Raw genomic sequence first — 12,612 nt, 5'->3', positions numbered from 1 at the left:
GTCTTACTCGCTAACATTAACTTATAGCTACTGATCGACATAACTTTGTTCTTCCAAGCATTGGAAGGAAGAAAGTGAGTTTGATAAACAGTGCTGAGAATAAGTGGATGATATTTATTGAATTAAAGAAAAAAATAATTAAAAACATGACCTAATTGTGTAATCAACCTTGATCTACCAGTTGGTGTGTATCACTTCTGGTCTGCACCCAAATGAGTCTAACGACAGCTAAGAATATTAATATAATATTCAAACGGTGGCTATTTATTTTATTATTATTTATTTTTCTTTGATGCGCTTGAAAGAGTGGCAGCACATCACAGTAGCTCCTCTGACTTCCTTCATTTTACTTTATTTTTGGTATTATTATACTTTTCTTGCTTTTTTTTATCACTTATATTTTCCATAAACCACTGATTATGGTTTTGGGCGCTTTTGATTTTAGGAACAATTTCCCTTGTGGATCAGTACAGTTTGTCTAAGTCTAAGTCTATCCATGGAAATATGGAAAAGCGGTTCATGCATGTGTTTGATGGAGAAGCAGCTGCAATGAGATATCACGGACGTCCTCTCCCCGAGACAAATTCTGTTCAAGATTATTACAAACCCCGTTTCCATATGAGTTGGGAAATTGTGTTAGATGTAAATATAAACGGAATTCAACGATTTGCAAATCATTTTCAACCCATATTCAGTTGAATATGCTACAAAGACAACATATTTGATGTTCAAACTGATAAACATTTTTTTTTGCAAATAATCATTAACTTTAGAATTTGATGCCAGCAACACGTGATAAAGAAGTTGGGAAAGGTGGCAATAAATACCAATAAAGTTGAGGAATGCTCATCAAACACTTATTTGGAACATCCCACAGGTGAACAGGCAAATTGGGAACAGGTGGGTGCCATGATTGGGTATAAAAATAGATTCCATGAAATGCTCAGTCATTCACAAACAAGGATGGGGCGAGGGTCACCACTTTGTCAACAAATGCATGAGCAAATTGTTGAACAGTTTAAGAAAACCTTTCTCAATCAGCTATTGCAAGGAATTTAGGGATTTCACCATCTACGGTCCGCAATATCATCAAAGGGTTCAGAGAATCTGGAGAAATCACTGCACGTAAGCAGCTAAGCCCGTGACCTTCGATCCCTCAGGCTGTACTGCATCAACAAGCGACATCAGTGTGTAAAGGATATCACCACATGTTGAAAAGTTGAAAAGCCAGCATCTGTGATGTATGGGGGTGTATTAGTGCCCAAGACATGGGTAACATACACATCTGTGAAGGCACCATTAATGCTGAAAGGTACATACAGGTTTTGGAGCAACATATGTTGCCATCCAAGCAACGTTACCATGGACGCCCCTGCTTATTTCAGCAAGACAATGCCAAGCCACGTGTGACATCAACGTGGCTTCATAGTAAAAGAGTGCGGGTACTAGACTGGCCTGCCTGTAATCCAGACCTGTCTCCCATTGAAAAGTGTGGCGCATTATACAGCCTAAAATACCACAACGGAGACCCCCGGACTGTTGAACAACTTAAGCTGTACATCAAGCAAGAATGGGAAAGTAATTCCACCTGAGAAGCTTAAAAAATGTGTCTCCTCAGTTCCCAAACGTTTACTGGGTGTTGTTAAAAGGAAAGGCCATGTAACACAGTGGTGAACATACCCTTTCCCAACTACTTGGGCACATGTTGCAGCCATGAAATTCTAAGTTAATTATTATTTGCTAAAAAAATATAAAGTTTATGAGTTTGAACATCAAATATCTTGTCTTTGTAGTGCATTCAATTGAATATGGGTTGAAAATGATTTGCAAATCATTGTATTCCGTTTATATTTACATCTAACACAATTTCCCAACTCATATGGAAACGGGGTTTGTAAAATATTTTATAAAACAACTGTAGTTGTTAGTTCTACATTCTATTGTATTGTTTTTCATGCCATATTTTCCCCTAAAAGTTTTTAGGTTTTTTTTCTCCAAAAAGTACTGTATGTGATATACCAAATTTGGTGGGGGCGGGGGTGCTACTATGAATTGATTAACGTGGACCCCGACTTCAACAAGTTGAAAAACTTATTCGGGTGTTACCATTTAGTGGTCAATTGTACGGAATATATACTGTACTGTGCAATCTACTATTAAAAGTTTCAATCAATCAATCAATGCTGGGGATAACTCGTTTTTCTGTGATGTATTCTGATTCTAGTCATGATTAACAATATAAAGACAAAATCATTCAAGGCTCTTGAAATAATTAAAAGTAAATGGCAAAAAAAAAAAACCTTGGTATTTTTTCGATATCAACATCTGCAGTATCGACCCAACCCAAGTGTGGGTTGAGTCGATGGGTCGTTGGGTCGTTTTTCTGTGATTTATTCTGAATCTAGTCATGAGTAACAATATAAAGACAAAATCATTCAATGCTCTTGAAATAATTAAAAGTAAATTAATGTTGTCTGTCTGTCTGTGTTGGCCCTGCGATGAGGTGGCGACTTGTCCAGGGTGTACCCCGCCTCCCGCCCGATTGTAGCTGAGATAGGCTCCAGCGCCCCCGCGACCCCAAAAGGGAATAAGCGGTAGAAAATGGATGGATGGATGGGCAAAAAAAAAACCTTGGTATTGTTTCGACATCAAAATCTGCAGTATCGACCCAACCCAAGTGTGGGTTGGGTCGATGTTGAATGCCTTCACTTCCTGCTTGCGTGTTAAAATCGAGCGTGGTGATTGGCTGCTCCTCGCTGGGTGGGCGGTCCTACAGCTCAGCTCGCTCAGCTCTGGTTACAGTCAGGCTGGAGCGGCGGTAGTGAGAGCTTTGTGGACGCGACCAAAGAAACTCACCGGCATGGACGCAAGCGGCCGGATTGTGAGGCACTGAATGAGCTCACCTCACCTTGGAACATTGCTTTGTCTACCTACCAAAACGCAGAAACGAGTCCTTTTTACCATTTTTTTTTTATTTTAACAGCTTAATTTTAAAGCACTGACCACGCAGCGTGTCCGAGTTGGAGCACCTATTCCCCGGCGGGAGCGCACGCCGAGCAGTCCCTGGATCCCGGAGGGATTTTTACCACAAAAACTCACTTCCGCATTCTTTAAAAAAAAAAAAAAAAAAAAAAAGCATCTTAGTGGAAAGAAAGAGATGATTTGGACATTTTGGAGCCTCACTTGGACTTGATGGATGAATGTGGATGCAGCGACAGGTACCAGCAGAAACACCTGGTTGTGTGCCTCGCCATCCCGTAAACGTTCCAAATCATTATAGTTAGATTTTCTTCATTGTGCGCCAGCCACAGGTCATCCAAGGCACTTGTCAGCCTCACCCCATCAAACACCGAGGGTTCAGTCAAGGACATACCGGGCCTGGACTCGAGCTGAAGTTGTCCACAAGGACATGTACGCGGTACCGAGCTCACATGCTCCCGACTGACCGACGCTCAATTGTCTCACCGGCCGAAGCGCACGTAAAAGTCTGCCCCTAACCTCCTCGGTTCCCACTTGTGTGTGCACATTCAGCAGCATGGCGGGACTCGCTTGTTGGAAGTATTACCTCTGGATCTTTATCTTCACGTGTAGAACGGTGCTACTTTCGGCCAAATCCCTGGAGACCATCATTTGGGGCTCGCAAAATCCCAAGTAAGTGTCTTGTTTCATTGGCCAAAATTGGATTGGGTGTGTGCGTAATGGTAATGGGCCACTGGCATTAGCAGAAACTTACCAAGTCAGTGTGTGTGCAAAGCTTACTTTAAATGCTGAAGTAAAATGTACTTTTTGTGTTGATTAATTCCAACCCCACTCACTTTCATACTATAAACAACACTTCACTGGTGGCCCCATGATAAATGACCCCTAGCCATTACAACATGCACCTTTTACACGCCACATTTAGGACGTTTTGGCTAATGTGAAAAGCTTACTTTAAATGCTAAAGTAAAATGTACTTTTGATTGATTGATTGATTGATTGAAACTTGTATTAGTAGATTGCACAGTACAATACATATTCTGTACAATTGCCCACTAAATGGTAACACCCGAATAAGTTTTTCAACTTCTTTAAGTCTAAGTTAATCAATTCATACTATAAACAACACCTCACTGGTGGCCCCCATGATAAATGACCCCTAGCCAGTTACAACACGCCACATTTAGGACGTTTTGGCTAAAATCAGTAGTTTTCCACTCATTTCCTTTGGTTGATTGATTGAGAAGTTTATTGACATCTTAAAGAATTGAACCCATGTAATGCTTTAAAAAGGAAAATGGATGGCACAAAAAGCCAAAAGGCTTGTTTCCATTGTGGTCCGTTAAATATTCATCACGTTTGATACATTCAATAATAAAAGGTATATAACATGTAACATGTATATAAAAAAATACATTACATTTTTTAATAAATTATGTACATATACACAGTATACATGTCAGGTGATTTGAAAAACAATATATACAAAAAATGGGGGGATATATACACTATGTACATGTACATGAATCCTAGCAGTAGATTCAAAGGAATGCAGTGTTAAGGTGCAGCCCAGTTGAATCGAGTCTGGCCACAGGCGACCTGACCTGAGAAGGCCGCTTTGCACCCTTCCAACATTTACCCACAGAAATGTGCGAAGCTTTAGTAGCAGGGGGAATAAGTGTTTTAAACGCTTGCGAGCTGAATTTGCGCTTGGATCCGGGTTGACATTCTGGTCATCAAATCCGGGGTTAGGTTCTTAGAAGCAAGATGCTGGGAAAAGGTCCTATTATTCCCATCGAAACAAGCAGTGTGAGCCCAGACTGCTTATAATAAAATACATTCTGGTAGCAATTATCACCCTCTCAGACTCCTGCATTTGTGGGGTGTTGGATCGCACACACATAAGCAGGGAAATTAAGTCAAGAAAAAAAACAAAAATAGCCTCCTGTATTTGCTTGGAGTGCTGACCTTCAACAGCGAGTGAAGCCAGACATGCTTAGTTAGAACTAGAATTGATTTATCCCCCAAATGTCACATGTCGTAGAAGCTTGTTGTGCAGTCAGTGGGTAGGAGTATTGTCGCCATGTTCTTATTTATACATGCGGTGTAAGTACATAATGTGTGTGTATATATGGTCAGACACTAATGGCCACTACGGCCCATCAGCTTTTATTTGACCATGCCTCCGAAAGCGTCGTCAGATAGACATACTGCAGATAAACACACCGAAAAAAACCCTCAGCTGCTTGTAGACTAATAAAAAACAGTGTGACATTTATTGCATTTATTGATTTATTGTTGATGTCACCTGAAGGGAATATCTTCAAAAGTTGCCATGATGCTTTAGGGAGTGGAAGATTATTCCTCCATCTGTTTTCTCTACTCTGCTCCATGTCAATTCCCCACGCCGGCCGAATATTTCATAAAGTTCACAGCGGAACAATAAGGCGCTCGGCAAAAGTGTTCTCTCCAATCTAATTATCCTGCTGCTGTGCGCTTTGAAAACAATAGACAATTATCTTGCCGTTTGCAGGCTTGGCAATAACAAGAGACAAACCTGTTTTTCTCCTGAAACGTATCCGTCAGCAGTGCCGTATGATGAGAGTACTTGTACAGCGATCAGCATTGTTTTAAGAAGAATAAATTCACAGATATATCAGGGCCTAGATTGCACAAGAGCAACTTTATAATACTGTACACTATCCGGTGACTTATCTCGATTTATGTTGTCTTAATTCCTGTTCCCCAGTTTGGGGAGAACTGCTGCCTCAGCTCATAAATTAACATAGCCCTCTGCTCGCACACTGTGACTGTACCACATAGACACCAAATATAACAATACCAGCACCCCCCCACAGGCCATGAGTTATGAGCCCAAGTATAGGAAAGCAGCCGAGTTGGCACACTCGGGAGTTTTTAAAAAAATTTTATTTAGGTGTGTGTCTGTGTTTATGTTCACATCCCGACGGCTGCACCATTATTTATAGATTTAAATGGGTGGGAGTTATAACTATGGCACCGGTCTTATCAATAACTGAAGTTTACCTAATTGATTTCTCTCCAGAGTGCCTGGACTGCAAATATACATCACAACAGAAGTGCATTTTGGGAAAGGGTCAAACAAAGTTTTGCTTCATGATAGGGATGGTTAATGGATTACCATTATGTGGAAATTCATTGTTGGCAAAATGTAGTGCACTGCTTGGGGGCAGCCTGCAGAGGCACTGTTGAGTCACTCAACTAGTTTCTGCTTTAACAAAGAACAACATGAACTATGATGGCAACTCCATGCGGCAGCAGTATAAATGCTCATGTCATTTTAAGAACGACTAAAAAAAATGTTATGCAGATATTTAAAGACACATATTTGTGTTATTATTAGTTATTAGTAGGGCTGTCTTCAACTAAGGGTTTTCATGGTTGACTGATGTTAAATTTTGTCCATGGTCAAATTAGTCGGATCTATTGCGTTATATTTTTAAAACAGAAACAGATTGTGATGATATCCACCATCCATTTTCTACTGCTTGCATTTACTGTAAATTCCAGACTTTAAGCCGCTACTTTTTTCCTTTGAATCCTGAAGCTTTTAAGACGGAGCGGCTAATTTATAATTTTAACTTTGCTGATGCCAATATAACAAATAATTTAATACAAAAAAACAAGCAACAACACTTTGCTGTGGCACCATTTTTTGAACTATTTTGCTCGCCATCCATTTATTGGTAGTGCTTTTCTCTTTTTTCAACTGGAGCGCTGTTCAGTCTTTTAGCCGTCCATAGCATTTCAATTCGTATAGATTCTACATTCATCACTCCAAGCAACGTTTGTAAGTTTTACAGTTTACCTAAAACTGTGCATACGTACTAAACCGTCCCATGTGTGATGTCTATAGGAGTGTTTTCATGCATATTTTTATGTGCTATCACAATTTATTGAAGCTAGGATATTAGTATTAACTAATATGCTAACACGTTTACGAGTGTCTGTGTTAGTATTATTAACCAACAACAGCATTACATTTTTATTGTTTTAGTTTCACAAAATTTTCAGTAAACTCACCAAGACGTCACTGCAGAGTTATTAAGTCTGTTTAGCTGATTGGAGAGCTAGCTTCCGCAGCTATTGAGTCCATGGCGATAACTTCTGTTTTGTTTGATCATCCGTTTTACTGCCATGTTACAGGCACTGTTTGGAATCAATTAAGGTATGTAAATAAACATTTAAATGATAAATGATAAATGGGTTGTACTTGTATAGCGCTTTTCTACCTTCAAGGTACTCAAAGCGCTTTGACACTACTTCCACATTTACCCATTCACACACACATTCACACACTGATGGAGGGAGCTGCCATGCAAGGCGCTAACCAGCACCCATCAGGAGCAAGGGTGAAGTGTCTTGCTCAGGACACAACGGACATGACGAGGTTGGTACTAGGTGGGGATTGAACCAGGGACCCTCGGGTCGCGCACGGCCACTCTTCCACTGCGCCACGCCGTCCCCATTTGCAGAATCTTACTGTGTAAATAACTCATGTTGCAACGTATGCATCTGCGGCTTCTGTGCGGCTAATATAAGGAAAAATATTTTTTTATTCTAAATTTTAGTGGGTGCGGCTTATATCCCGGTGCGCTGTATAGTCCGTAAAATAGGGTAGTAGTGTTTTCTGACTGGTCACAAGATGTCACAAGGATGTAGATATAGCTGTTTTGGTGATGCTTCAAAAGTTAATTAGATAAACTGATAAAATGAATATTTTTCTTCATTGACGTGAAAAATACAGATCTCATTTGCAACTTTTTCCACCTTAAAGAAAAAGGCTAAACCACCCTGATAAACAAATAAACACGGTAGCAATTGGATAGTTCAGTTAGGCACTCTGTCTAACGCTGCTCCAAGAAGACATCAAACTTGAATAAATGGAGGAAGTAAACGTCGTAAGAAAGCTTCGGTTTGTGAACCTGTAAGTTGGAGAACTGTGGGGAAGTATTAATGCTCAGGCGAACTAGTAGAAGTAGGGCTGGGTGGTCAGGCGAACTAGTAGAAGTAGGGCTGGGTGGTATACCTGTATTAAAGGTATATTTTAAAAAGAGATATATTTTTGAAACATTACCGCCATACCACTATCTTCTGATGTGCCTTTGTTACAGCCGTTCCCTTTAGTTCAACCCTGGCCCTTGCATGTTTACTTTAGCTTCTTTGACGCAGAAGAAGCAAACAAACCATAACAAACTTTTCAAAAAAATATGGCGGCTCGCCGGCTCCCGTGTCGACTTCTCCACTCCTGAGTGATTCAATGCTTTGGTCAGCAACTGCATTTGGCTATTGGTGAGTGACTACAGCTTTATTTAAACATACACCAATTTGCTTGAGAACCTATATTTCTCCTTGTAGCAAATGTATCACTAATCTCATCTGTTTATGTTGTTCAGTTCAGTTAGCAACTTAGCTCCTCTATGCTGCTAGGTGTGTCAAATGTTTAGCTACTTCTCCATTTAAAGTGCCTCTCTCCATAGCCCTTGCGGACCAACCTAGTGCAACAGCTTGGTGGCTGAAGAGTAGTTTCAAACTGAACAGCCAGCGGCCTTTACCGCAGTGAGCGAGTAGAAGTTCCATCTATCCCCGCTTATAAAAGCTTTAAATCTAACGTTAATGAACAAAATTAACAAAAACTTATTCGACATAATAACGGCGAACTAACTACTTTATAAGAATAAACAACATGTTACGTTATTACTTACAACAAACATGATCTTGAGTACTCTCAACACAGGTTTTTAGCCATAAAACCTGTGGCTAAAAACACTTAGGCAAACTTAAGCACTTTGCACGTTTTGTGTAAGATACCGGTATATACCGTGTATCGCCATTCGGCCTAAAAATATCGGGATATGAGTTTTGGTCCAGATCGCCCAGCCCTAGGTGGAAACTGCATCTCTGGGGCGACGTGTCCAATTTATAGCGAGTCCCACCATTGCCGACTGCGGTATTCGGCTGACCAGGCAAGTTCAGTGTCTGACAACGGTGTGTCCCAACAAGCCTTACATCCCCCATGTAGAAACATCTGTCCAACACTATTAGTATAAAATTCCTTCAAAGTAGCGACCACTATGAGGAAGGCTGAAGTGACAGCCAAAACTGTATGCAGGTTAGACTTATCTCTTTGTAAAAACTATTTGTCTGCATCTTTCATTAATATTTAAAGAAGACACGATGAATGCAATATGTCTCAACACACCCGCTGTACAAAGGAGCCTCAACAGGTGCTGAACTCGACTGATGATTTGACTGTGAGGTTAATAGTCAAATTAGACTCCTTCGAATCGAACTGTGGAATCTTTCAACTATTGGAAGACAGTCCTAGTTATTAGTATAAATATTCTTGTTACATTATGCCTTTAATACATTTTTCATTCTTGCTATTTTTTTGTTCATTTTAATTCTACAATGGCCCGCAAGCCGTAATTTGGACACCCCTGGTTTACGTATTTCCCCCGTGAAGACGATGTTTTTACCAAACGATGGAAGAGCGTCTCCAGGCCCTGTCTTCATAGTAATATGGCAAGTCTTGCGACTGGAGTTCTACGCAGGGCTGCACGCTTGAGGAGGTGTTATGCATGCTTCCACAGCTCAACTTTCATGGAAATGGCACTTCCTGTCTTTCATTTTTAATGCAAACCACTTGGTAATTCGGTACACCTCTGAAACGTACCGAACCAAAGGCCATACAAAGAAATCTGAAACCGAATACCTTTACTGTTACATTTTTAGTATCTAGACGGGACTGAATATGCAAAGTTGCTAAGTCGGAAATACTGGTCCCTCTTGCTACACCTTCTTATTCTCTGGCAGACCATTTGCATATCAGCTGTGTTAAGAAGCGTTACAATGCATTCCATCACCTAACAAGTAACGCCAAAACTAGTTATGGCGGTCCAAATGTATTCGCGGCATGTTGCCACAAACATGAAGGTATGGGAAACACTGCCAATAGTATATTTTTGATTTTCCCCACAGTTGAACAAGGAAATATAGTCAAATGCCCTTCTTGTTGTAGAATAATTCACTCAGAAGAAGGTTAGATACATCAACATCTTGACTGATGAAAAAACCCTCAACAAAAACATTATAACATTTGATCAGAGTAAATCCGATTTAGTTCTCATTTAGCTGAGTGGAATTACGCCCGAAAATGTCACTTTGTTATGACTGATCACGTCCTGTCGCTGAAGCGCTTAAAGCAATGCACGCACACACACGCACACACACACACACACACTCACACAAACTTGCACACAGTGCGCTGAAGAATGCTGCAGTGATGCCAATTTAATGATAATCAGACAAGGTTGCAATGAGTGGCTCCTGCACGTCCTCTAGTCTAACCCTCCCTAGCTAATATTTACCTCATGACCCGCAGTCATCACGGCCGTGTTTGCAGCGGCTCAGGAGACAAACACCACGACGGGAGAGGCTGAGAAACATTCTTGCTCACCTCTGAAATAATAAAGCGAGACAACTGCTGCGGGCTGGCCAAGAGTCTGGTGCACTGATGTTGAACTCACATTTTGCTGAGGCTTGGAAACATGATTTTTGGCCACTGACTCTCCTTTGGAAGGCCACAAAACAAGAAAGGAGCAAATGAGAGGTTTTTGTGTTGATAAAGGTCAACAACAGCCTCTCTTGCAGTGGTTCTCTTTGTATTGTTGCTGTATATTGACCTTAGCTGGCTGACTCGCAGTTTAACAGCTGACTGCGTTGGTTTAGAACAGTGTTTTTCAACCACTGTGTGAGATACAGTTTGGTGTGCTCATGTGCTGTGGGAGATTATCTAATTTCACCTATTTGGGTTAAAATTTTTTTTTGCAAACCAGTAATTTTAGTCTGCAAATTATGTGTTGTTGTTGAGTGTCTGTGCTGTCTAGAGCTCAGCAGAGTAACCGTGTAATACTCTTCCATATCAGTAGGTGGCAGCCGGTAGCAAATTACTTTGTAGATGTCGGAAACAGCGGGAGGCAGCTTGCTGGTAAAAAGGTATCTAATGCTTAAACAAAAAATAAACAAAAGGTGAGTGCCTCTAATGACAATCAACAATGTCCCCACAAAGAAGGATAAAAACAACTGAAATATTCTTGATTGCTAAAACAAAGTAGATGCTGGAAATATCGCTCAAAGGAAAACCTGAAACTGCTACAGGAAAATACCAAAAAAAAGGAAAAAGCCACCAAAATAGGAGCACAAGATAAGAACTAAAACACTACACACAGGAAAACAGCAAAAAAACTCAAAATAAGTCACGGCGTGATGTGACAGGTCGTGACAGTATACCTACTTTGAGACAAGAGCTATATTGATGCGTGGTTGGTTATGGTTTGAATTCATATCCAACAATTGTGACTTTTTACTGTCAACTGAGTTTCATTTTTTAAGGATTTTTGCTGGTGGTGTCCCTTTTTGATTTTTTCAACGCAAAAAATGTGCCTTGGCTCAAAAAAGGTTGAAAAACACTGGTTTTGAACATTCATTAGTTTTGATGATTAATCTGGATTTGATTAGCACTGCTCTTTAACATAAAGACAATCACTTTGATAAAAACAGTTTCATAAGTTTTATTTTACCTAATTCGAGTTCCAGTTTTGCTTTTATAATGAACAAGATAAGGTGAAGGGGAAAATGTTTTTACAATGAGGTAATTAGTTTTATAGAAGCCGCTTGTCTTATCTTTGCTTTTATAAACCTCTTCTTAACAAAGCAAAATGTTTAAAGCCACATTGAGAAACCTTTGACTTGAGTTAATCGCTGTTCGGAATGCTCCTCGGTGCTGACATTTAAGATATAGCAAAAACTTCAGGCGGAGCTTTAAAAAGACAAAAAAAAAACCTTGCATGGGTAAAAGCAGAAACTGCCACAACCCGTTAAACAAGAGGTGGAAGCGACTGCAGCACAAGGAACAGGATTTGGTTGCTTGCACGGAGCGCTCCCCTCTGCTGCTCACTGCTGAGAGGGTCAGAGGCCTGCTTGGCCCCTTTATCCCTGCGATATGCACCTTAGCCCCCCCACCTCCCTCTTTAGACTCTGATTGTGTTTCCCTCTGATAGAGATCTTATTACATGCAGAGAGGACTTAGAGCCTGAGCCTCATTCCGAGAGCTGGAGAGAGCGGCTCTGACCAATAAGAAATACTTGTGCAAAGCAACTGGTGCTCGCCGCTGCAAATGCACCCTGTGTCTCAGTATGACGACAGCTGCGTTCGCTTTTATGTGCGTGCACTTCTGTGTCGACATGTCTGTTGTTTCAGGGCCGCGTAACGACACAGACACCTGGGCTCAGAAAAGAGTAGCAGCTCTGAAGGATATTTCGGGGGAAAATGTTTTCTTTTTCCCTCATGGCCTCAATTCAGATGGAGTCACTTTATCCGCTAGTGGTTTGGCTGCCGCATCACTGAAAACTGATCATACTGTTTTTTTGTGCTATTGATGAATCATTTCTGTTTATTCAAGCAGTTGCACATTCCCAGTTCAGCCCCGTTCTGTGAAATGAGTTGCAAATGCATCTCATTTTAGGCTTTTTTCCCCACAAAAAATCCTTCCTCTGTGCATACTCCATGTGTTCCTACCCGGCCGACGTGACG

General features: G+C 40.7%; 1 protein-coding gene across 1 annotated transcript in view; it reads left to right on the top strand.

Annotated features, from left to right (window-relative positions):
* The first annotated feature begins 2,811 nt into the window (after window positions 1–2,811).
* The window catches only part of efnb1 (ephrin-B1), a 127,724-nt gene continuing 117,923 nt past the window's right edge, over window positions 2,812–12,612 (top strand). Inside the window, exon 1 of the mRNA XM_061927548.1 lies at window positions 2,812–3,651. Coding sequence (XP_061783532.1) covers window positions 3,536–3,651 — 116 coding nt within the window. The 5' untranslated portion in view covers window positions 2,812–3,535. The remainder of the gene's footprint in view (window positions 3,652–12,612) is intronic.

This window comes from Nerophis lumbriciformis, linkage group LG35 (genome assembly GCF_033978685.3).
Source record: "Nerophis lumbriciformis linkage group LG35, RoL_Nlum_v2.1, whole genome shotgun sequence".
NCBI classification, from domain to species: Eukaryota; Metazoa; Chordata; class Actinopteri; order Syngnathiformes; family Syngnathidae; genus Nerophis; species Nerophis lumbriciformis.
This window is presented reverse-complemented; position numbering and strand designations above follow the sequence as displayed.